General features: G+C 41.1%; 1 protein-coding gene and 1 long non-coding RNA gene across 4 annotated transcripts in view; one reads left to right on the forward strand and one right to left on the reverse strand.

Annotated features, from left to right (window-relative positions):
* Positions 1-155, reverse strand: part of LOC139600280 (uncharacterized) — a 154,646-nt gene extending 154,491 nt beyond the window's left edge. Inside the window, exon 1 of the long non-coding RNA XR_011682470.1 lies at positions 42-155. This is a non-coding gene — a long non-coding RNA (uncharacterized lncRNA). The remainder of the gene's footprint in view (positions 1-41) is intronic.
* HTR2A (5-hydroxytryptamine receptor 2A) lies at positions 92-25,301 on the forward strand. 3 transcript variants are annotated; one of them, XM_071448352.1, is made up of 4 exons: positions 92-488; positions 958-1,612; positions 5,543-5,743; positions 20,266-25,301. In XM_071448352.1, exons 2-4 carry the CDS (start codon positions 1,216-1,218, stop codon positions 21,078-21,080), a joined length of 1,413 nt encoding a protein of 470 aa, XP_071304453.1. In that variant the 5' UTR covers positions 92-488; positions 958-1,215; the 3' UTR covers positions 21,081-25,301. The 3 variants fall into 3 exon arrangements, with proteins under 3 accessions (XP_071304453.1, XP_071304454.1, XP_071304451.1); XM_071448353.1 differs by having other exon boundaries at positions 976-1,612; XM_071448350.1 differs by having other exon boundaries at positions 92-1,612.
* The last annotated feature ends 1,278 nt before the right edge of the window (positions 25,302-26,579 follow it).

A 26,579-nucleotide genomic window follows, 5' to 3' on the forward strand; every position in this document is an offset into this window, starting at 1 on the left:
TCTCTGCTCTGCCCTCCCCTGCCCTCCTCTGCTGTTGCTACCTTGCAGTTTCTGACATCCAGAGAGTGGGAGGTCTGACAATCCGAACAAGGCAGCAAGGGAGAAATTCCATTCCTGTTGCAATCAGTAATTCCTCCGTGCAGGCTGCTTTCTCGGGAGCGTGTGCGCGCGCTTTCTTTTGTGTCACTTCAAGAAGGGCTCTGATATCATTATTACTTTAAATATAGCTTGCCCTGGGGCGGGGAAATGCACAAGGAAAGAGCCGGCGAGCAGCCTATCTCTCAGAAGAAAAGAGCAAGCCTTGCAGCACAGGAACTGGCTTCACTCAAGTGTGCAGTTTAGAAGTCAAAAAACTATTTGAAATACCACCATTGTGGAGGAGGCTGAAGAAAAAAGACACAGAACTGGCTAAATGCAGCGAAGAATATTGTAAACCAGGGTGCAAAGTGCATATATTGGCGGTTTGAAAGTGGGCTCTGAAGTGCAATGTAAGTCTTCCTTAAATTGTATTCTTTTATATCAGTATTTAGTTGTTTAATTTCCATTCTGAAGCCATGCTGGGCCAAAAGGTACAATTAGCTACAAAAATCAGCATGGAACAGAATGTGTAGTCTCTGATATGAGGCTGAAAATGGTTCTGAAATACAACAGAAGACAGAGACTATCAGCCATATTATGGAAGATGCACTATAAATAAGAGCATATTTAATTATTTCAAGAAAAAGACGCTGGATGGAATAATTAATCAACTTTCTTAATAGAGAAGCAAGAGCTTTGCTGTTTAATACAGCAAGATATTTTAATACTGCTGTGTTTAAAATTGTGTGATAGCAGTTACCAATAGCAATAAGATGTAGCTCCAGAGGGGAGTCCTAGTGGTTGCAAAAGTTTTATGTCTTTTATTTCTCCAACATTTTTGCTCTCTGAAGCCTCAAGTCCACATTCTGTATCCTACAGCCTGATTTTACTTTTCAGCTGGATTTTCAATAAATGCCAACACTGGACTTCCTCTGGAACTGAAAACAAAACATTTCAGCTTTTGGAGTAATTCTGGTATGTTTTTCTACATCGCACCAGTGGCAAAAATACAGTTGACAAAAGATTGTGCACCCTCAACTTCTGGCATGGAGAGCTGAGGAATATAATGCCCAATGGTGACAAAGGGTGCTAATTTCCTGTTTTTCACAATTTATCTCTGTGGTTTTGGACTTAGCAATGGATATTCTTTGTGATGGAGAGAGCTCTGTGAACCCAACTGCAAACTCCTTCATACAAATAAACCATGAGAGAAGATTCTACAGAAATGTTTATGGAGCTGGAGAAAATATATCACATCTCTGCAACTTGACTGTGAACTCTGACAACCTAACCAATCTTTCATGTGAAAGCAACATGAGCCCATCGTGCTGCCCTTCACAGAAAAACTGGCCGGCTTTGCTGACAGTGATAGTGATTGTTTTAACCATTGCTGGAAATATTCTTGTCATCATGGCTGTTTCACTGGAGAAAAAACTACAGAATGCCACTAACTATTTTCTAATGTCACTTGCAATAGCTGATATGCTGCTGGGTTTCCTTGTCATGCCTGTGTCCATGTTAACCATACTGTATGGTGAGTATTACCTGTGTAACCTACTACATGTATTGATAAGCCTTAAACATTGCATGCAATAACATCTTGTTGTCATTATGATTTCATTCTCCTACCACAGAAAATTGTTGTCACTCCATATAAATTGAAATGTGTGTCACTGCTTAATGGGTGGAACAGGTGAAGTTTCCTATTTTATTTTTCCAGCTACAGGCATTTTAAACACAGTCCATAACATCAGTTTATTACTCAGTTGTCAGATGAATTGTCTCAAAGTGTATATGAAGATGCTTTATTCTTTCTACTGTTTTCAGGTTTTTTCCCTGGCTCATAATTTTCATATTACCAATGAGAATGTAGGGTCCTGCCAGTTACTTTGCTCTGCAAATATGCACTGAAACACTAATGACTACTTTTAGATTCAAAGTAGGCAGCCCCCTTAATTAGTTTTAATGAAGCAATACAAATGTAAATAATCTTCTTATCCCCAATACCCTGCTTAGACATCTACTTACTAGCAAATGCTGGAACAAATATTGCAGGAGTTAAGAAATGGATGGGCATTCATTCTGCCTGTTTAGTAACATTTAAAAATGCAAAACTATTATTTCTTAAGAGAAGTTATTTAAGTTAATAATGACTCACAGTTCATGCCCTTGCAGGTGATTAAGAGCAGATCTTTCTTCTCATTTTCACCAAAATCATTTGCAGCACAGCTCATGCCAGAACAAGCAGCACCCTATGTGTTCAGCACCAATTTTGTCAGGCTGTTACTGTCCTTAAACTTCAGAAATGATCCTTCCAATGTTACTGAATTGCTGCAGCCAGGAGGAAAGTAGATTGTTTGGAAAGATTCCTATTACTTCACTACTTTTGGACTTAAGGTCCAAACATGAGCCTGTTCTTAAGGGAGATTTAATCCAGAAAGTTGGAAGTTTATTTTCCATTTTCAGCGTCTCTACACAGATCGCCCCCAGTAGCATTTGCAAACCACATTTGGCATCAGTCATGGTGCAACACTGTGATTTACCGTATTAGTGTGCGATTATCTTTGGCGGGAGAAGCAGCGTGAAACAGGAATTGTCCGATGGGTGAGATTTGAGTCGTGCCTGGCACCCTGAGACAAGCAACAGGGACTCCTGCTGGCCGGGCTCCGCTGCCGAGGGAAGAGGCGCCCGGAACCCGTGTCTCGGGAGGGATTTGGGGCTGCCTGGGGCGCTGGATGCCGTTCCCGCACGGCGGGAAGCCGGAGCCCCCGAACCGGGCGAGGCTGCGCCGCCTCCCTGCAGACGGCCGGGGCACCGGGGAGGGGCTGCGCTGGCTTTGCCTCCTCTCTCCCTGCTCCTTCCCTGCTAGATCAGCAATGGAAGCAGCATGACTTGGGGTGAAGAATCATCTGGTGGCACGCAGTGGTACCAGGAGAACCATCTTGGTGTGGTGCACCATCAACTTCCAGGATGATCAGTGATGGCATGGAGGGAAACCTCCCCTTCCATAGGTGCATTTTCTTGGCTGCAGCTGCTCAACTTGAGCCACATCACCTATGCTGACAGTCTTGAGCTCAAGGAGGCCTTAGCACACACCTGCTCTGCCAGAACACCTCCAAGCCTGTGGAACAAGAGTGCCCCACCACCCCTTCTGCAGCCCTTGAAGGGGTATGGCTCTTGCTTTGCCCAGAGATGATTTTCTTGAGAGGTTTATAGCTGCTGTGGGCAATTCTGGTTTGGGTGCCCAGCCATGCCAGCCATGTGTCTGTGCCAGTCTGCACCCTTTGGGCTGGGCAGAGTTCTCCATCCACCCAGCAGCCCCAGACTGCTGGGAAAGGCAGCACCCAGTAAGTCCTGCCAAGGTGGACGTGACTACAGAGCAGAAAACTTCCTGTAGGATGTTATCTACACCCCTATTAAGGGGGCACCTTATTGCATCCAGAGTTTTCTCCTCTCATAGACTTTCCTGAATCTGTAGTTTCTAAGGAAGTTTATCTGGCAGATGCTGTTTTATGCCTCCCTCATCCTGGTTTATTGCAAAGATATCTAGAAGGATATGGCAAATGTGTTCCCAAAGGAAGAGAAGATGAATGTTGTCAAGTGTAAAAATACTTTAATGGTTTTCCCTGTGTAAACTGGCCTGGCCTGACAGAGAGATGCCTCTGGGAAGTCATGCCCCTGAAAGCCAGCCATCACATAACACACTCCAGGGACCAGACTTCCCAACAGAAGAGCAGAAAACATGATAAAATACATCCATAACTGCTGTATGGCTTGTCAGGGTCAGCTTGTATTACAGCAACCCAAGAACACCAAGAAATAGGTCTCCTCAGGACTCACTGAGACTAAATGTCATTAGGCACAGACCTACCTCCTCCACCTCTCCTTCCATTCCTGCTGTTGCAAGTCTTGTACTGTATCTCCAAAGGAGACGGGCAGTCCCCAAAATACTTACATATTCTCACAATATGAGTTTTGGCTTTGCCCCGTGCCACTATCATGGGCAGCTTGGATAATATCCTCTGAATTAAATCGCTACAAGATAACTGCAAAACTTGCTCCAAGGAGATCTATTAGTGGTTCCCTGCAGTAATAGAAGGGATTTTGAATGGGGGTCCTGCAGGGCTCTGCTTAGCCTGGGTCTGCTTAGTACTGCTCTGAACAACATGTATAGTGTGTGGAGCGAGAGCTTATACAGCTTTCCAAAAGCACCAAGCTGGGAGAGGTTACAAGCACTCAGGGGGACAGGATGAGAATCATCAACAAGAATCTGGACCCCTGAAGAGAAACCAACAAACAACATTCAGTGAGGATAAGTGCAAAGGTAAAGCAAACCAGCTTCTACTGCAGAAATTTGTCAGACCTTCAAGAATGCTGAACAAGATCTGGCTGTCAAAATGTATCATTAGCTAAATGTGCTTCACTAGCATGATATTTTCATTAAAAAGACACTTACCATTCCAGGTTGTGTAAGTAAAGACACTCCCTTCAAGATGCATGAAGAAGTCTTGTATTTCACTTAGCACTCAGGAGGGCTTTGCAAGAGTACCGAGTCCTCTTTTAGTCACTGAATGATATACAAGATGCAGATAAATTAAACGCATTCTAGGGCAGAAAAACAAGAAGGAAAAAAAGTTTTAAAAGCACGATCTGTAAGAAAAAGATAAAGTACTAGGTTTTTCTTAGACTGGAGGACAAAAAAATAAACACAAAACTAGGCAAGCCATGATAGCCATCTCCCAACAGCTTTGAGAAAGGAAAGCAATCAATTAATCTTCATAGGTAGTGGAAAAAACAAGGAAAAAGTAAGGGCTTAATTAGCAGCAAAGAAGCTGTAGGTTGGATATTGGTAAAAACTAATGCATCTGCTTTGGCTTGCTTTCCCTGGAGGAGCCTATCAATATTCATTGACAGAGGGAATATCCTTATTTAGGTATGTGGTAGAGGCCTAAAGACAGGTAAGATAAATATCACTGGTATGCAATAAATAATTTTTCTTCTTTAGCTTCCATTAAATCCAAAGTTTTACTTTCAGAATTAAGGCAGCTTTGCATATCAGCAGGTGTTGAAAATGCAGTAATTACATGGATAGAAAGTCTGAAAGCAAAATTGAGAACTTGCAGATTTACAATGACAAAATTGCTTCTCTTTTCATAGATTTGCTGCCAAAAATGTTTAATCATAGCACCAAGCACTAGCATTATGCAAATAGAATTAAAAAGAAAACACATATGCTGCCTGTAGCCTGGGAAAGAAGCAGAGTTAACCCCAAAAGCTACTGTTAAAAAGCTGCAAACAAATAAAAATATTTTCTTAAAACAGTGTCAGGCAGCTTCTAAATGTATCACTTACTACTACATAGTACTTACTACTATCCTCCTAGAAGGATATATGCACTAAGGCACATGTCACAACAAGGGATATATGCCACACCTTTAGCTGATGCCAACTTTCTCTTGTGCAGGATACGAATGGCCTCTGCCTAGGAAGCTGTGTGCCATTTGGATCTACCTGGACGTGCTGTTCTCCACGGCGTCCATCATGCACCTCTGTGCCATCTCGCTGGATCGCTACATCGCCATCCGGAACCCCATCCACCACAGCCGCTTCAACTCCAGAACCAAGGCTTTTGCCAAAATCATTGCTGTTTGGACCATATCAGTTGGTAAGTGAGGCAACATTTCAGCATGTAATTGCAGCTTTCCAGCTTTTGAGAGGATTTGATGTATATACTGCAGTTTAAAACTTTATTCTCTGCCTGCAGTATTTTGCTTTCCACTTCTATGAAGTGCTGTAACGTAGTAATTATGCAATGGAAGCCAACAACAGTGGGAAATGGAGGAGACCTGAGCAGCACTGAAAGAATACACATCAGTGATAGCATGACCACATTCAAGTTTATCTTAAAGATATGTTGATTTCCCATACTGATGAATCATCATTACCTTAACATCTGAAGAGAAAAAAAAAATATCAACTGAAAAAAAGTATTTCCCTCTTATATGTAAGTCAGTTGTTCCCAATTTCTTATTTGGGTAATTTGCTTAGAGATTTTTCTCATGGGCAGATCTTCTCTGCCTTTCTCGGTGTGTATGGTGGGGAATTTATGCATCCTATTTAGGAGAAAACAGATACTGTGTGCAGTGAGAGTAGTCTGTCCAGAGGACAGTTCAGAGTTACAGTCCAAAATAGGTATTCTGAATGACCTCATACACAAATCTCTTTTTGCACTGGCAAAACGCAGAGCCTCAAAACTAGGCAAACTACCTAAAATAAATCTTTTATTCTCCTGGTGGCAGCATTTCCAGGGCAGTCTTATGGCACAGGAGTTGGGAGAGTTTGGTGTCTGATGCCATCAGGAATTTCCTCACACAGCTGAGGTGGAGGTTCTCAAATGCTTTGAAAACACTTTCAGTGCTTGTAGACCCTTGAGCATTGGCAGCTCACTTGTATTAGAGGCAGGAAAAATTCACTCTTTTGCCCTGGAAGAGATGTGAGCTGTCAGCAATCAAAGGAAATTAGCTCCTTTCCTGGCTAATACAAATTATTGCAAGTGGTAACAGTGATCCCTTACCACTCTTCCCAGAGGAGGGAGAGGAGATGATGCTTAACATGCTGCCAGCCTGGCTCTCTAAATCATCTCCTGACCTCTCTCTTGATCCTGGCCCACAGTCTGAGAAAAAGCAGTCTAGGATTGTTAAGATTTAAAATACTGTATCTTCTGCTGCACAGCAAGAAATTATGGGAGTCTTCACTCAACAGGAGAACAGTTTTGCATTCTACACAACCTGATGAGGCTCAACAGCATCTGGCTCTGGGCTGCATTCACCTGATGAGATGTAGATGTCTAGCACTGGCCAGGTGAATTCCATCCTAAACATACCTTCATAGTTCTTCATAGTTCTCAACAATGAAGGAAGCCTATAGCAACTCAGATGTAGATGTCTTCATCTAGATTAAATGAAACATATCTTGTCTCTTCTACAGTCACATTTTTTTAACATTACCTACTCTGTCCAGTTTTTCCAGTTTTTGAAACTGCTAAGTGCAAGTATTTTCAGTGCATTTCTCTCTATATAGCATAAATAAGTCAAGCATCCCTTAAAATTGTGCATATTGTGTTTGTCTGCACTTTGTGTGTGGTGCTTTGTGCTTAGTGTGTGTGAAATTACTGCCCTTTTTAAACACAAATTCACAGAATGATCAGAATGACCAGGGGCAAACCAGTGGTCCACTCTGCTCAGCATCTTTTCTCAGACAGGGGCTTACTGACAGAGTATTTGAATTAGCTCACTATTAAAAGGAATCTGGAAAAAAAAATGTTATTTTAGCCCTATTAGTTAGAACATGGTTTATGTAGCAGGAGGGTTTATTTATTTGATAGCTTGATATTTTGTTTCAAAAGTTATGTCTTTTCTTTGCAGTAATAACTAGTAACATATCCATTGTAAAAACACCTTTTCTGCTCTCTGGAGGAACTGTCTTCTAACAGTGATGAGTCACAGATGTTACTTGTTATTATCATGGCAAGTGATAGCAATGTGGTCCCTATTTATAGAACTCTGAAAAATACAACTCCTTATTTTATTGGAAGCCACTCCAGTGTGGCATGAGTGAAGAGGACAGAGTCCTGCTTTACTGCAGCTGGATAAGGACATGTGTAAAGGAACAGTGGATGTCAGGAAAATAGGAAGGATAATAGGATAATTCCATCTCATTCACACATTTTGTGTCACCAAAACAGTGACTCCTGCAAATACTTCTAGCTGATTTGTTGGGCCTGAACCCAACTCACCTAGATTATAACTTCTAGTGTACCCAATTAATTACACTTTTGTTCACTAAATTTATAATTTTCCTTTATTCACTAAATACGCAAATATATTTAGTCAATTTTAACCAAAGGCAATCAGTGATCTTCCTTCCATTGGCTTCAGTGACATATGAAGCATTTAAAAAACAGCAGAAAAAAAGCACAGATAGTTTAGTTTACTTGACTTCTAAAATCTTGATTTTATCAGTTTAAAAAAAGTAAATTGTGGTAACATTTGTTTTTGCATTTAGTGGAAGAAGAGCATTTAGCCAAAAGCCCTTGTTTCACTAGACCATGTAATGCCACAGGCAATTGGTTTAAAATAGATTCTAATTACTGTAACAGATTCTAATTGTGTCTTTAATTCTTAAATCATCCAGTGTGCACAGTGGTTAGATAATTAGATTATTTGTAGCTGTTGAAGGCAAAAGCTCATTAAACCCTGAAAATTATTCCATTTGTTTTAAAGCACAGAGGTCATTATTGAGAACAGGTGTAAAAAGCCAAAGGATTTTCCCTTGTTGGAAAAAAGTAGAATTTTGAATGGAAGTAGAATCTATAGAATTGTAAATAGAGTCTATACTGAAAAATACATGTAAAGTACCTTTGGGTCCTAAATGGGCCTGACAAAGGCATTGCTCTGCAAGAGGCCAACAGTGCATCACCCCTTCTTGAACGGGTAACATAAAAGAATTACAGGCATGAATGTTAAGTCCTTATATATAACATTCCTCATTTCTTATTTCTCTCTATTCCTCTGTTAATGGTCTAAGTAATGTGAAGTCTGATGAAGCCCAGGCACTCTAAGCTGAGTTTTCTCTTATCATTTCTCACTCAGCCTACACATCTGTTCACTGCCTTCAGGCAGTCTCTGCACTCCCCAGTCACTAACAACTTAGATTTATTCAGTACTTTTCAAGCAGAAAAAAAAGCCCAACATGGATCTGGATGAATCTGGTAAAATACCTCCCACCACATAACTCTAGAATTTTGCCATTTCTTTTGAGGCTTCGAAAATGAGAAATACTGTGGCATGTGAAGCAACTTTCTCCAAAGTGCAGGGTGAAGTTAGCTCCAGGTGTACAAATCAAGCCCAGTGCAACTGAGCCCCCAGATAATTTGGCAGTGTGACATTTTATGCCGATACAGAGGCTTACACATCCTTCACAGGCAGCCTGCAATTTCTCTGCATGGCTTCTTGCTGCCTTACAGCATTTGGAGGCCAGGGAAGCAGCAGGGATTGGGAGAGTTCAACTACCAGTGCCTCTGGATTGTGTTTTGTTGACAGCTTTGGCCTCCTTAGGCTCAGTCTTCTTTCTGTCAAGGAGAGCTTTCATTTGAAAATCCCTTTACAGGTTTCAAAAGGCACAAACAGCTAATAAACTGCAGGCTGAGAATCCCTGTCCTGAATCTGCTGCACATCCATTTCTTCCAGGTGACATAATTTGCCATTTCAATCAATTCTAATTTATGGATGCCTTGGCATAGGAAAAGATCATTTGCTAAAACATGGAATATACTGCCGAAATATATAAAATTGCAAATAATTACACACTGAACAGTACTCTGGCAATATAGATTTAAAGCTTAGCACCTAAATTTGGAATTGCTGGAGCTAAATTTAAACCATCTACTACACTATCATTTCCCTAGGGAACATTTCTTTTATTTTTATCACAGTCATGAAACCATCTCTCAGAGACTGAAAATACTGTTTGCTCACTCCACCTGCAGGATCTCAGGGGCAAACATTGTAGGTTTTATGTTTGGGCACCCTAGGACCTTTACAATTTGTGGATGTAAATGATGCCATAAAAATAAAATAAAGTTGAAAAAAAATCGTTGCACAACACACAGAAAAATTTGCGTCAATTATAATGAAGGGTGTTGGCCTGAAATATCATGAATAAAGTATTAGAGCTTCAGAACCATCTCAGAAATAGAATCGTCAGTGTATTTCTTCACAGAGACACAATGTATGAGGCTCAGTAGGCAGCAGCAATTATGTCAGTAGAAAGTTCATTGCCATACTAATGACTCCTACAGTAGGGACAACTAATGAGAACAGGCCCTTCATGTACACGTTGTCTGGGGTTCAGTTCCATGGAAAAGGAACATTCAGTGCTGTGATGCACATTCCTGAGTTGACTAGCACATGTATTCTGGTCATGAGGCATTACTTCAGATAGTTCTGAGAAAGACACACAAATGTCCTATTTACTTTGATGTAAATTATCCCCATGTTTTCCATGTAACAGAACCCTTTGCTTGATTTGCTCTTCCCAGAAGAGTGAACACATCCGCCAGACCATTCGCTTACCACACATATCTCCCTCCCATAACTGTGAAGGTTTAAAAACCTTGCATTTTGAACTTCTATACAAAGTTAAGGAAATTATCAGCATTCATTGCATTTTGAACTTGTATATGTTTGTTCATCTGACAAGGAGGTGTTACTAACATTTTACTTGTCTTCATGGAAAAAAAATACTTAAAGGAATGTTAACGATTGAAGTGCTTTCTAAATTCTCCAAATTTGGAAACATAAAGATATGAGACACAGGCATGTGTTCATAGGGACACATTTGCAAACCAAAGACACTGAGCAATCCAGCATTCATCTGGATGGGAGAATATATTATACCAGTAAATATGTGTCATCAAAGGAAGAATAATTATTATGTATATACTGACCATGTTCTTTGGGTAATTACATCAGGATGAGAGTAAAGGTTTTGCCTTTAAAAAAGGTGCACACTCATTTTGTGAGCAGTCCTTTTGCAAGAAGCAATCTGCCTTTCAGGTGAAAAAAGGAATGAGGGGTGGTCATAACATTATTGTGTGGCATTTCTTTCTGCTTTGGTTTTATTTTTAAAGGCAAGTTATAAACAGTAGAGCTGTATTTTTAATAGAAAAAAGCCTGCTTAGTCAAGGTGCAGATGAAAGAATTAGTTGTTTTTTAAAAAAAAAAACTTGTCTTTGTTTTGAAGACCATAAGGACTGTGTTCTTCTTCCTCTTGAAGCTACCAGCAAGAAGCATAAAGTTCATTTGGACCAGACCTGTCCTGTTATGAGGGTTTTTTGAATGAATAAAAATAAGTTGGTGGGTGCCAATATGGCCTGCAATCAGCCAGTCTCTCTTTGTAGGGTATATCAGAGTAAATGGAACATTTTAAGAAAAAAGGCAGTATCTCTAGTCAGAGGAGCTGGATTTCTGCATAGAAAATGCCACATGCAGCACAAATGATAACAAAAGAACAAGGTAGAAGGAATTATGTTGGGATTCATAAATTCTGTTGTCTGTACACTGTGACTGCATTTAATCACCTTCTAAATTAAAAATGGTGCTGCACATTAGCACAAGTAGCACAGTGTTGCATAAACGAAAATGTCAAGAAAAGAGAAAATTTCATTCATTTTAAAATTATACAGAAAGATTTCACAAGTTCCTTTATTTATTATATTTGGCTTAAGCCAGATGTTGTGTTTTATGACATTAAAAAAGGTTCATGTATCACAGAATTTTTTAAAATTAAAGGCTTACATTTATCTTTACCAGCAGGAACATTGCAAACTATTGAACACTCAGGCTGTAATTAACTTTCCCCACACATTACCTGGCCTGTGCCATTGGCATCACTTCTAAGCAGAAGCCCAGCTAAAAAAAGTCAAGGGTTTTGTCAGAACTGCAACAACATATTCCTAATTACCTGAGACAAATTTAGAAACACCTGTCAGGTGATTTTGCCTATGATGTCCTCCAGGGTCATTGATGGAAAATAGCTTGTTGAGCTCCTGTGATGTCCTGAAAGCAGGCTGTAGCCTTGTGATAAAGGCTTTCTTTTCTGCCTGATCAAAATTGGAATCTGTGTATTTCACAGTATTCAACCCTGCTTTTATGTAGGAAATAAATCACACCCACTGGGAAGACTTATTTCCTTTTGGCAGAACATAGCCCTTGTTACAGCTTCTTGTATTTGATCTGAGTATTGAAATGTCAAATTGACCACTATTGCCAGGATCATAGACTGAGCTGAACTGTGCATATCCTGAGAGAAAAACTGTGTGATTTTAGGTCCAAGGTGCACTGAGTGAGCAGTGTAAATTTCCCCTTACAAGCGCAGAAGTACTCAGATGTTTTAGATTGAAAGTTCCCCAGTTAAATCCAGGCCTGCCTTGCACACTACTGCAGGGCATGAGGAGGTCACTCCAGCATTTCTTGTTGCAAGAACAGATCATGTATTTATTTTTCATTTCCAAGGTGCTTTGTGACACTTAACAGAAAGATGAGCCTAGGGATCATGCTGTAGCACCCACACAGGAACCAGTAGATGGTGGAAATACGGGCGGATACAATCCTTTCAGATATGCTCCTTTTTGCTCTCTTCTTCAACCCTGTTATCTTGTAAATGTGACCAGGGCATTGGCTGGTCTAACAGAGTTCAGTCAGGGTGAAGGGCGTTAGCTACAGGGTGGACAGTGAAACATAAAGCACAGGATCCTGACTCAACATCTTCAGACCTGTGCAGGTCTCTAAGCTGCTTCTCATTCTGTTTTTCCTTCCAAATTATCCATCATGTCAGGACATCTATCCCAATAACTGTCCAGCCACTGCTGCAGTCTTCTTGTATAACTAGTAAGAAGCTGACTATTTGCTTATTGAGCAGCTTCTGCAAGCAGCCACAAAAGGAGTCATGGAGAAACAACTGGGACATGGTCTGAGGTCTAGAAAATCCAGAAGAATTACAGGTTTTGTTATCTCTGCCCTTCAGATGGATAAGACTGTGAAATTATTGTAAAAAAAAATAATAATTAAAAAATTTATCTGATAGCTACATTCAGTGTCCTTTTAAACTACACGATGAGGCCAAGTAGCACTGCTGAAGAAATCTCAGAGATACTAACAGAAAGGTCCATTCAGTTCAGTGGAAGATTAGGGCACAGTTAAGGAAATTATCAGCATTCAACAAATCACACCATATAATAATTAAAGACAGAGATATAAAAACTGGAATATCAGGGGATCTTATCACTTAGACTGCTCTAGGAGGCATTATTTGCTTATGGTAGTGGAATATCTGAGATATTTCCATAATTTCTGGCTTATTGCTGCTATAAGTATTTTTTTAAGCCTTACTGTGTGAGTAGCATGTAAAGCACATAATAAATTAGCCCAAGGATCCTTTAGAAGCTGCATAGCTAAAAAGACAAACTGATAACATCTGATCTAGGAAGATCCTCTAAAAAAGGATTTCCTTCTTCTCAAAGCACTATTATCCCCAAATCTGCTCTTCTAGGGGCCTGAACAGTGAATGCTGCGAGGCCATCTGACATGGAATGCAGAAATCTCATATGCTAAACAGAGGGGGTGTCACAGGTGGCTGGAGGTGATCATACACAAGGTTCTTTTCCTTTGCAAATTAACATATTTACCTAGGCCAGTGCCAACCATAAATTTGTAACTTCTTTTGAGTAGAAATTAAACTGTTGCTACTGGGAACTTAAAAACACCAATGCAATATAAACAACATTAATTGAGTACACAGAAAGAAAAAGGGTGTTTCACCTGCTCTGTGCACTTTGCTGAGCCACAGAAGCAGCAGCCTCAAATAGCAGGAGGAGAACCTTGTCCCTCTGTGCAGAGATAGGCTGGAGACGTGGAACCCCTTGCAAATTTTCAGACTAAATATTAAGTGCTACATTGTAAGGCCAGTTACTTTTTACCACTTCTAATCACCACGGATGAAGGGTGTCCTTAGCCTACAGTTGCATTAGCCTATGTCCCCTGGAGGGGCACATCATGCCCAGCTCCCTTCCAGCTCCCAAATGGCAGCAGAATTGTAGCTGCTTGGACTTGGGCTCTACTCAGCCAGCATCCTCCAGGCAGGTTGCTTCCTCACCTTCTTTTATTTATTTCTAGCTGTTTGATAGGTGTAGATTTCTATATGCCCTTTAGTGACTGGGTAACCACCTTAGACAGAGAGATAACAGCTTCTCTTAATTGGCGATCTCTGTGAGAAGTCAAAAAAACACCTTGGAGGAAGCCTCTGTCCAAATGAAAAATAATGTCCCCAGTTGAAAAGCAAAGACTGTATTGGGGAATAGGCTCCACTGGAAACTGCTGGGCAAAAGGTTGTAGCTCCCTCAAATACTCAGGAGGCCTGAAAAATCCGAAAAGAAAATTAGGGGAACCAGACTGTAAACAAGTCCTACAGTATAACTAGCAAAGAGAATTTGAGGAGTGCATAGGCAGGAAAAGCACTTAAAGCCAAAAGCAAAGAAACTATTTCCTGCTGTTGTATTCTTGCTGCCTTTAGGAAATAGGGCTGTGTGCACATTTTGAGAATTATATCAAAGCAGAAAGCGACCCATCAGCGGCTTCCTCTCTCATAATTCAGCTCACTCTGAATGCCAGGGTTTCTATAGAGCTGGGTCAAAAAGGGGCACCTGTCCTTAATTTCTTGCACTATCCTTCCTGTAATTCTCCTCTAATCCTGTTAATAGTTATTTTATTATCACAGTTCTACAAATTAATTTGGAGACACATATCTCTGTTCTTGTTAAGAAATAGGCTTCAGGACCGAGGACATAAATGAGGAACATACTAGGAAACACAGACTTCTCTGATTTTGTTTTTCTAAAGTGAAATAGATAATTTTTGGAATAAATTATCATTCGCCATACTTTTCTCGTATAAAAAGAATTGAATGTATCTCCTGCTAGGCTAAATAATTTGTTTCCTTAGAGATTTTCTGAGCTGTCAAGAACAAAGCTGTTTCAAAATTAATGAAGTAATCCAGCTGTTACCTGGCACCCCCTCTACATGATGTTAAATTTGTTTTCCTTTTACTTGTATTAACTAGAATGTGTGTGACCAAATGAAGTGTTCCATGGGAAAGATACAGAAAACCAGCTTCATGTGTGCCTTTGAATAAATAACTACATTTGCTCTATCAGCAGTTACAAGGAAAATGCATGGACTCACTCTGATTCCATTCCTGTGAGTACAGCCTCTTGTGATGCAGAAAGGAGACGATGCTCCCCAGCACTGTGACTCACTTAGCTCTTGAGGAAATCCATCTGAAAACAAACATTATGTTGGGATTTGTGAGAGAATGCTCCTCATCCACTTCTGCCTCCACCAACACATGTACCTACCACCAGGGAGGTGGTGGTCTCACATGTGAGGAGAAATTCTAGCCCAGGACTTTGGGGACATTGTCACGCTTACTAGGGAAGGTAGAAGCTTTTTAACATTCATGCTAACTAGATGCAGCCTCAGATGGTAATTCCCAATCCACACCGAGGTTTTCAACATCCCCTCTTCCCAGGTGGAAATCTCTGCTTCTGCACTGCCACCCATCAGCAACCTGCACACATTGGAAATATGGCTGGCACTACTCTGGCAGCAACAAAATTATCACAGTGAAGGGTTTGTCATGACTGGAAAAGAGTCAGTGGGGGAATAACATTGTCAGGTGCATGCAGAGAGCAGCTCTTTGCAGGTCTGAGGAAACAATGATGTAAAGACAAAATAATGAAATGTCATGATGTACCAACCATACTGGTGAGTGTCAAATGCCAAACAGAGACACAAAGCCAAACTGAGCAGCTCCTCTGCAGATGTTTAAGTGGAAGTAACTGTTGCTAAACTCCAGCTCCTCATATAAGATCCAGACACATAGCCATCCTTGATATTCAGAGGAAGACATGGTCCATGGTGCTTCTGCCACAAGTGACTCACTGTGGCTTGTGTTCCTTGAACAAATATCCACACAGGGCACTATAGTAGCCCAAGGGAACAAATATTCTTTTGTGTGGTTAATTAAGTCAAAAATGTTAAAATAATGTGATGGCAGTGTGCAACAAGGAGATTTTTATACAGCATGAAACTGAGGTTATGCATTGCATGCCTTGGGATGTAGCAGGTGAGTTATACATGGACATCTGTTTGCTGGTTGAATGTGTAGATGTACCAACAGAGGATATTTTCTGAGCACAAACAGGCACCAGATACCAGCATGGTCTTTTCTAAAGAAAGTAGACAATATGGCCACATTGAGCTGCTTGAAGGAGACACTGGCCTTCTCAAGCAGCAATCCTTTCAGAGGTCCCCAGTGTTACAGCACATCTTTGTGCAGTGGCCCGTGAGCTGGCCCATGACCTGGTATGTATGAATCAATGTGACTGCCAAAACCTGAGATGGGGAGAGTTTTTTGTTTTTCATGAGAAAGTGAACAAAAGTGCCAAAGATTTTGAGAAACTGTAGTGACATTTCGAAAAGGTAGTTCCTAACCCTTAGACATTTATTAAGGCACAGAATAATGCTCATTTGTATTAAACAAAATTGAAATAGATATATGCAAGGTGAAAGCATGTAATCGACAGTTTCTGCTTAAAGGAGACTTCACTGAAAAAACCTTGACCTTATCAATTCACCTCCCCCTCCTTATCTTCACCCCAAGTAACCCAAGTGTGCCACCCTACACACACATTGTAAATTATGGCTTTGATTTATGGATAGTCTCAGCAGCTCAAGGCAGCTGCAAACCCAGTTTACCTGTCCAGTTAAAGTGGTTTTATGGCTGCTGTATACCTCTGAAGCCAGCAATGTGTAGCACTATATCAACCTTTGTCAATTTCAGCAGACTTTTTGAGAGAACAAAAAGGATACCATTGCTTTACTTCTTAACCTTTGGTGTTTGCAAGAGCCTTTTGTCATTCTGAAACTATGCCCAAATTCTTGAGGTTTAATGCAGAATTTATTACTCATCTTCCTTGTTTGGGATCTGTTGTGCGGTTTATTAAAATCCACAGTTTGAAACAGCCACGTGTGTATAAATCATACCATCTAAATAAAGCACCTTGTGCCAGAGGAACATAATATTTAGGGCTTGTTGACAAGGGAAAATGTTCCAAGTGCAAATGTCATCTGGAAATGGAGTGGCTAATGTACCTTCAGTGCTTGAATGGATGCTCCTATTCTGTGCTGAATGCTTCCTTGTGCCTCAGTTTAGTTCTTTTGAAAGCCAAGGAAGATAAATCATAAAAAAAGCCCTCAGGGGATACCAAGATTTTTTCCAGACTGACCTTGAGCTAGTGGGAGCATGGAATGGGCAGGGTGTGGAATAGCTTTCTGTTACAGCCCTTCCAGGTTGTTTCCTCCAGATCTACTGTTGGCACATGCTTCACTTCCCAACCACCTGTTTGTCCCTACCTGGTAGCTCTGCATGATCCTTTCTCTGAAGCTGATTTTCTTCTTATGACATTTGAATGCACAGGCACCATCTGTGTCTCCTTAAACATCCAGTCACCAAGAGCAGGGAGCTGGAAAGCAAGGAAAAGTAAACCAGGGAGTATACATCTGAACCATCCAGGTGAAACAGATCATTCATATTCAACTTTTAAAGCATTAATTCAGTCAGTTGCAATAATGCTAGTGCAACTTTAGACTAGGACTTTTTGTTATGGGTTTACAGGACAAACTTCACCTTGACCAAATGTGACATGTGGGTGATATTCTTGGCCATATGTGATGATTCCTAAAAATCCCATCAAAATAGTGGATGTGAGTTGCACATGGAAGCTCTGTTACTGCCAGTTTAAATATGACTGCCTTTGAATTTGGTCCCTGTGTCCTCATGGAATTTGCTGCAGAAGCCAACTGTTGAGGGGGAACAAACCCTGTTCCTTTCAGGAGGACAACAGTAAATTTAGTTCCTGTAGAGATATGAAAAGAGAAAACTGGGCTGGACATTAACGTTTTCCATGCAGGAATGCCACAGTATCATTTGAGGGGATGCCCTGCATCAACTGAACTGGGGTTACACAAAAAGCAGTTTACAGCTGTCAGTGTTCTCTTCCACCAAAGTGTGGTATCTCTGCTTTTTTCAAACTCTATACAGGCCACTTCCCTGTGGCTGTAGGGGAAAGATGCCTTGAGTGGTCACTCAGAAAAACTTACATTACTAGCAATGCCTGCTGAAGCTCTGCTGCTACAGCACTTCCATGCTTGTTAAAGGAATGCAGGAACTTCTGCTGCACACTGAAGGCCATTTCCCTTTTTTAAAGCCAGAAATCTGGATTTAGATGCCAGTCTGCAGAAGCTGCTAAGAACAAAACAAAGCAGTTGGGGAATTGCTCCTCTTGTTTCAGGTGAGAAGTTGTAACAGACTTTGGCTCTTTACTTGAAAAAGCATGCAAATTATGCTAAAATTTTCCTCTTTCTACTGCTGCAGCCTCTGCTCCCATGCCTCCTCATGCAGCTGAACCATAAGGTAGTAATGAAAAGCATCTTTTTACTCTGTCAATACCCTTGTTTATTTTATCTCTGCAGCTCACGCTAGGTCTTTGAATTAAGTGAAAAAACAGCCTTGCTGTTATCAGCACAGGGCAGAAGCAGATGGGAAACTTGTGGTATTGCTCTGACTAATGCTGTGTCTTTGTGCAGCTGGAGTATGATGCTGGGAGGTGCTGGATGCCTTCAGCATCCCTTCAACTCATCCAAAAAAAGAAAACTAACTTCAAAGCATTCTTCATTTCCCTGGAGTTGTTCAGCACCCCAGATTACTCAGCCATGCCTGGACAGTCTGGCTTCTGACGGTGACCTCTGCCTCCATGCTTTCAGTGAGACAGACTCAGACCTTTTTAGCCAGTAGCTAAAAACACTGGAGGTTTCTGTCAGCTCAGCTCAGGAGCTGCCACAGACTGCATAAGTTTGCAGCTCACTCACTGGCTTCTCCTAGCCCAAGTTCAAACATTTAGAGCTTGAACAGGAGAAACAGAAAGGGTAATACCACAGGCTCTCCACCAGCTTCTGCCCTGGGCAGATAAGAAAAGCACTTTTCTAAAGTGGCCTGAGGCAATGCCATGACTCAGTTCAAAGTTGCAAAGACAAAATAAGCTACAGTGTTCCTAGAAAAAAAGGTCTTTGTAGAAGCTCCAGAAGAACAAAAAGAATGAAGCACTTGAACAGAATAATAAACTAATATTATTATTACTGTGGTAATTATTGTTTGGCATTGAGCCTGTACTCCACAGTCTTCCTCTAGGACTGGAGCTATTATGCTAGGCACTGGATATGTGTGAAATGAAGAGACAGGCTATGCTTTTAAAAGGCTTCCAGTTTAAGCAGCAGAGTGGGAAGAAGGGGAAAAAGTGAGATAGAGGAAGGTACCATTGAAACACAGATCTTTCAGGACTCATCTGAGAAGGAGTAAGGACACTCCTGGGCATCCACTGAGCAAAGTAGGGCACAGCATCCTCACATGATAAGAAATTCTTCTCTAGTCAATGGTTTTATTTCTCATAAGCCAAATACAGCAACTGGGATTTCTGATCCAAAATGCAGCTCACAGATTATGCTAACTTTCCACAGGAATCTGAATCCTGGTTGCTTTTATCCAAACAGGGTGCAAACTTTTGCTATCTTTGCAGCACATCATTTCTTTCATTGTCTGAACATTGCGTGTCTCGGAGAGACAGCATCCATTTGGAGGGGAAGAGACAAATTCTGAAAAACAACCCAAAACCTACAACCAGAGAAACAGCAGCTGTTTGATTTTTCCCAGACTGTAGTAGCATTTGCAGAAATCCCTGGATGAGTAGGCTTGAAACAAGTAGAGCAGTCCAAGGAGAATGGACTTTGTCACCTTGTCTTGCCAGTCATGACAAGCCAAGGATGCATGCTTCAGGCGAAGACAAATTTTGCATGGCTGTGTGCAGAGAAGGCAGCCTCTAGTAGCTGGAAATACAGTGGAAGGACTTTTGCAGTCCTGAAGGATAAACTACATCTCAGGCTGCCTCATAGTATCTCTCAGTGCTTAATTTTTTCCTGTTGTTCATCTGGCCATTGCCACATGGGAAGCTGGGTTTTGTTAGCATTTAGCACTTAACTATATGGAGATTACAGCAAGAAAAGAGAAAGGCAAAATGAAAGATTAGACCTATGACAAAAAATTATCTTTCCTCCTAAAATTAGTATTTCCCAGAATTATTTAGAAGCCAGAACACTTTTAATCCTCTAATGAAAAACAGTCCAAAATCACTCTTATGGCACTCCAGAAAAGAAATACATAGTGTCATTTTGGTCATATTTCATAAAATCCTTTGTCAAGATGGCAGGGACCAAGGAGCAAGTCTGGAGATCATTACAAGGGGCCCAAGATTCAAAATCGCGCTTTTCTGGCTACCAGGTATCATAGGACAGTTGAAAGGAAGCAAATGTGTTCTACGTGTGGCTGAGGTAATGTGTATAGCTATGATCACCTCAGCCACAGAAAGAACACAGGTAGATGTTTATTTGTTTTTTCTTGGAGTCTGGAAGTGTTTTTCATTATTGTTTTTAACCTCTTCTTTCTCTCATCCACCTTCAGGTATCTCCATGCCTGTACCTGTCTTTGGACTACAAGACGACTCCAAAGTATTTAAGAAGGACATGTTTAAGAAAGACATCTGCTTACTTGCAGATGAAAATTTTGTTCTAGTAGGCTCTTTTGTGGCATTCTTCATCCCTCTAACCATCATGGTAGTCACTTACTTTTTAACTATCAAGTCGCTGCAGAAGGAAGCTATGCTATGTGTGAATGACATTGGCCCTAAGACCAAGTTTACTTCATTCAGCTTCCTCCCTCAGAGTTCCCTGTCCTCAGAGAAACTCTTTCAGCGCTCCTTGAACAGAGATACGGGGACTTCAGGGAGGAGAACCATGCAATCCATCAGCAATGAGCAGAAGGCTTCCAAGGTCCTTGGCATTGTCTTCTTTCTGTTTGTTGTGATGTGGTGCCCGTTTTTCATCACCAATGTGATGGCTGTTATTTGCAAGGAGTCATGCAAAGAAGAGGTCATTGGAGGACTCCTTAACATATTTGTTTGGATTGGCTACCTTTCCTCGGCTGTCAACCCACTCGTGTATACATTATTCAACAAAACCTACCGCTCAGCTTTCTCTCGCTACATCCAGTGTCGCTACAAGGAGGAGAAGAAACCTTTCCAGCTGATTTTAGTGAACACTATCCCAGCACTTGCATATGACTCCAGACAGCTCCAGCTAGCACAAATGAAGAGCTTGAAAAAAGAGGCGAAAATGATGTCTAAGGATTACTCGGCGGTCACGATAGGAACACATCATTTAGATGGTACCTCCAAGGGAAGTACTGGCCCGGGGAACGAAAAGGTTAGTGGTGTGTGATGGTCAGCAGCTGCCATGACAACCACTCTGTATGTGCTGAAAATTCCACCTGCTGTGAGAAGCTCTGATAGCTTAGGAAAATCAGCTGTGTTCAAGAGACCTTCCAACAACATCATATTATCCTGTGGATGAAAAGCAGGGTTGAAAGGGTATCAAATGTGCAATTTTTTTTCATACAGTACATTGGCTGTTTTAAGCACAGGCTTTATTAAACTTATTTTTTTAATATTCTAAAGGATATATTTCTTAAAGAAAAAAAATGCAATTTCTGGTATTATAATATGGGCTGTGAAGAAACCTACGCATTTCTTTTCTCTTTGCAAATGAAAGCTAAGCTGTCCTTTGATGTTCTTGCAGAGTAGGCTCCAGCTAGTTTGTCTTGCTACAAATGAGTTTTGTTATCATTAACTGAATGAGCACTTTACAGAATTTTAAACAAAATGATGGTTCATTTGCTAATATATATTTAAAATAAATCTTAAAGTACTTAAAAAATCTATTAAAACTGCTATAGATTAATTATATGGACATTTTGTTAACTGTTTTTATGCTATTTTTTCTTCCTCAGTAACCATCCTGAAATGTCCCTGGGTTTTTCTGCCATTTGTTCTGTATTTTAAATAAGTAATCTTAAAAGGTAAATTATACTTGAATAGTCCTATGTTTCCACCACCACTTATAATCTTTATTTCAGGACTTGCAATTTATTTGCATTCAAAAATTTCACATGTTCAGCTTAAAAATTGAAAGTAATATTTTCAAAATTATTGGTCTTAATTCCCTGCTCCCTCCCACTGGTGTTGACAGGAAGGTGAAGTGAGAGAACAGTGGAAAACCAGGCACAACATTGCTAAATAATTTCAGCACCACTTCCAGATTCATGACTGGAATTCAATTCTAACAAAATCTGATTTAAGTAATGTCAGAGGAAACTCTGCATGAGTAAAGTCTTCAGCGAAAGGTTGAAGTAGATTCTTTCTCATCACTTCTCTTTGGTAAAAAAAGGCCATTGTGAAGAATGTTCTGGTTTTGGTTTAGGGCTTGTAAAGCCAGAATTATTAAAAAACTGTTAGTTGCTAAAAATAGTTTTCCCTTGTTTCACTGTATTGCTGTTAAGGCAGATTGCTCAGGAATGGTCAGAAGATTGCACTACTAGGACTCAGCCTTAATGAAATATGTATGGGCAAATGGGGCTCACTTGAAAAATAACCTGGAAAGGACCTGTAAACAACACTGCATTTCACCTGCATAGTTTCAAGGGCAGAATACATTGCTTAAAGAACATAAAATACATTGCTTGACAGACATGTCTAGTCATGAAACTCTTTTCATGACATCATAACAGATGTCACTGAGGGCAGTGGGACTTTGCTGAAGAGGGCAAATATAAGTGCTGCACTCACATGCAAAGTTTAAATCCAATCATTTGATTCATTCCATTATTTTTTCTGCCATAACCTCATCAGAACCAGGATGTATTCCAGTTTCTGTGGAAAAAAATACTTCCCATCCAAAAGAAAAACTCCAGTGCCTTCATCTGTCCTTCTATTGAAGTTGTTCAGTTTTTACAGAGCAATTAAATTTCCACTAAGTCAAAGAAGGAGAGAGACAGAGAGAAAGTGAACCTTTTTCTAGTCTACCAGGTGGGAGTCTTTGGAAGAAGAAGGCTTTTAGCTTAAGATACTGTTCTATGGCAGACAAGGACTTAAGAGTTGGCTGGGTATTTGACTGATTTCCAAGAAACTGGTTTATTGTCATATACATGGTAAAACTAAATCTACTATTTTTATGAGCCCTTTCTTCTGACAGGGGATAGGTAGGAGCCACTGTGCACTGGTCACACAGAAGCTCTGCATGCACATGATGACACTGACCCACCCCACAGACCCCAGCCTTCATGTCTGGGACAAAGTGTCATGCTGTAGCCCCATTCGCAGTGATGATGCCATGCATGTCACCTATCACCTCGCAGACATTCATGGGTTTCCCCCCAAAACTGGTCATTTAGGATCAACTGATAAATCAAGTGGAATAAATGCTGTGCTTACCAGGTGCTGTATGTGCTCTCTCTATCTCTGGGTACATTTGACCATCTCAGTCAAACTGAACAGCTTCAGCAGAAGCAAAAATGAACTCGCTGCTCCTACCTCCCTATGCACACATCCTGCTCCTGCCCAGCACTGTGTGAGGAGTGTCACACTGGCAAAGAAGGCATTCCAAGGAGAATCTGCTAAATGCAGCTGAGTATGAGGACTACCATAGCAGTAGCTGGGAGCAGTGACTTTCCACTCTTTCCTGTCAAGTTTGATATTGACCCTAAATCTAGTACTTTGAGCTAAGTACAATGCCCGTCTTGTATCCCACAGGCCAGATGTCTCCACAACTGGGGTGATGGTTTTGAGGATCTGCCCTTGGAAACAGGTATCTCAGGGAATAAGCAGGCAGTAATAAAAGCAAAGATGTTTTGTGAGGAGAGTCTGAGGCTCTAGATCTGTACCCAAACCAGATTGCCTTCATGTGATGAATATTGACAGGGGACTGAACGTCTCTAAACCTGCATATGAGGGGAAAAGAAACAAAGAGGCTTCCACCAGGGGAGGGAATAACCATATTTTTTACCATTTAGGTCTGACCTGATGCAAGTTTCTCTGGCTTTGCAATCAAAGCAGTAGGTGGGACAGACAGCTTGGATCTTATTGCCCATTTGTGCCAGGGAGCAGAGCCCACCTGCATCCTGTATGATGTATATGGTACCCTGCCCTTCTCCAGAGCTCAATTCCTCCCAAATCTCCTGAAGGCCCAGTTGCTGCTCTGCAGAGTCTCCTTCACCAGCTCGCAGCTGATAAATTGTTACTGGACCTTTCACATTCAATGCTTCTGCTCTCCACTTACTGTCTGCATTTTGCCCATGTGGCAGTCCTCTGTTTCTCTTTCATTTCACTTTCTGTTCCTTGTTCACAATGTCAAATTGCTCAGGTTGCAAATACTGACAGGGAATGTTTCACTACAATCACAGAGAGTTTCAATTACTGGCTTGAAGTTTCATTACAAGGTGACTCTGAACAATCTTTTTTTTTTTTCCTAGCTTATTTTAAAATAAAACATGTATTTTGGACATAAGAGACTTAACAGCATTTCATTAATTGACAGCTGGAGAGAACATAACACTGAGTTTTTGCTTAGAAGCAGGGAAAACTAATGCCTGACATTTTGATTCTGTAGCACTCAGATAGACGGTTTTATTGAGTGATCAGCAGCTTTTGCTTAAGTAGCCTCTCAAGGCCAAGAATGCACAGCAAAGACCAATATCTCCAGCTCTTTATGGACATTTTTGACTTAGAAAGGCCTGATTCTGCCACCCTGCATCAAAATATTAATAGGTTTTTGTGCAGTTTGCCTTAGTGAGGATGACAGAGTCAGGATATGAATTTGTTCTAGCCACCATGCCAAATCTGCTAGGGGTTGTTCATCAGTAGGTAGCAATTAATGGACTCATTATACTGCAGACAGATGACAAAAGTTCAGCTGTTTTAAACTAGGATTTACAGCACTTGGCCCATGCTTGGAATGAACACTGTGGTTTAATATGACCAGCTTCAGAGCAGCACCTCCATCTTCCAAAAAACTGTGTTTTCATTATACATCAGAATGGAATTGAATTTTTTGTAATTTTTCAGGTTAAAAAAAAGAGAAGACATTCATACAGACTGGTTCAGAGGTTAGGGCCTTCCCCTACTTCACAGGAAAAGCATGCTGAGTCAGTCTGTCATATCTGCATCCAAAAAAACCACTTCATCTGAAAAAACTGTTCAGCATCAATTTTTCAAGTAGATTGACATTTTATTACTTTTAAAACTGCATCTGAAAAATGTCCAAAGACATGAAGCTCACCATGTATCTCCTAAGCTGGTGTGCATCCTTTTTACACTTCAGGGTAAAAATTCCTATGTATCTATCCCATCCAGTCAACCATCCAATCCAGTCAACCACTGTACTTATTTAATTATTGCCAGATGGTGAGATGCATTCTATTTTGAATACCTATATGTTTGCTTATGTAAATACATAGAGAAAAAAAATTTATTGTATTTTGTAATGTTAATGTAAAATGGTGTTTCAATGCTTTACTGTTTTGTCTGATCGCACTGCTAGTAAAGCAGATTAAAATATTCAAATGCAATCAGTTGTTTTATAAACTGGAGGTTTGTGTTAAATAGCTAATTTTGTTTGGTTTTATTTCTCCCATAAATATTCAGTACAATGTCAGCTGAAGGCTAAAGTAATTTTAAATATTTTGCTGGAGAAAAAGAAAGAGCATGTTGCAGACTTTTAACTGTCTCAGTAAACTGGTCCAAAATGAGCCATTGTAATAATTTGCTTTTTCTAAGGACAGCCATCTTTCTACTGAAGAGGTACTCTTTGGGTAAGTACATACAGCTTAGTTATTTTCAGTCTCAGAAACAATGTATTTGCAATAGTAGAAAGCCAACTAAATTAATTTCCCTGAGAAGTACAACTATAAGATTAAAATTAATAAGCTGCATTGGTTAGCATGGTAAGGTTTCACAAGTGAGGAAGCTACAGGAGTGGGCCCTGAGATGCTTCCAGAAGTTTTGCCCATATCTGACAGATCCAATGCCAGCCAGCTCCAGGATGGATGAAGGTCTGGCCAAGGCTAAGCCCAGCAGCCACCATGATGGTGCCATGGGATAACAGATTTAAGAAGTGGGGAAAAGCTGCACCATTGCAGCCAGAGAGAGGAGTGGGAATATGTGAGAGGAGTGGAATATGTGAGAGGAGCAACTCTGCAGACACCGAGGTCAGTGGAGAAGGGGGGGCAGGAGGTGCTCCGGGTACTGGAGCAGAGATTCCCCTGCAGCCCCTGGTGCAGAGCATGGGGAGGCAGCTGAGCCCCTGCAGCCCAGGGAGGTCCATAGGGCAGCCTGGATCCCCCTGCAGCCCAGGGAGGTCCATAGGGCAGCCTGGATCCCCCTGCAGCCCAGGGAGAGCTCCACGCTGGAGCAGGTCCATGCCAAAGGAGGCTGTGACCCTGTGGGGAGCCGGTGCTGGAGGGGGCTCCTGGCAGCATCTGTGGGAAGTCAGTGGAGAGAGGAGCCCCTCTGGAGCAGGTTTGCTGGCCCGACTTGTGACCCACAATGGAGCAGTTCATGAAGAACTGCAGCCCGAGGGAAGGATGCATGTTGGAGAAGTTCATGAAGGACTGTCTTCAGAGGGAGAAACCTCAAGCTGCAGCAGGGGAAGTGAGGAGTCCTCTCCCTGAGGAGGAAGAGCAGAAACAAAGTCTACTGGCTGAAGCAGTTCCCATTCCCCATCCCTCTGTGCCACTGTGGGGGAAGAGGTAGAGAAAATCAGGAGTGAAGTTCAGCCCAGGAAGATGGGAGAGGGGTGAAGCTGTTTTAAGATTTAGCTTTTATATCTCTTTAGACTACTCTGATTTGATTGACAATAAATAATTTCCCTAAGCCAAGTCTGTTTTGC

This window comes from Agelaius tricolor, unplaced genomic scaffold (genome assembly GCF_023055355.1).
Source record: "Agelaius tricolor isolate 1412-34295 unplaced genomic scaffold, bAgeTri1.0.p SCAF_26, whole genome shotgun sequence".
Classification (NCBI taxonomy): domain Eukaryota; kingdom Metazoa; phylum Chordata; class Aves; order Passeriformes; family Icteridae; genus Agelaius; species Agelaius tricolor.

Excerpts from the sequence above, each read along its gene's own strand:
- HTR2A (XM_071448350.1), top strand. The coding sequence starts at position 1,216 with ATGGATATTCTTTGTGATGGAGAGAGCTCTGTGAACCCAACTGCAAAC. Across the intron at positions 1,613-5,542 it reads CATGTTAACCATACTGTATG|GATACGAATGGCCTCTGCCT; the intron begins GTGAGTATTACC and ends TCTCTTGTGCAG. Across the intron at positions 5,744-20,265 it reads TGTTTGGACCATATCAGTTG|GTATCTCCATGCCTGTACCT; the intron begins GTAAGTGAGGCA and ends ATCCACCTTCAG.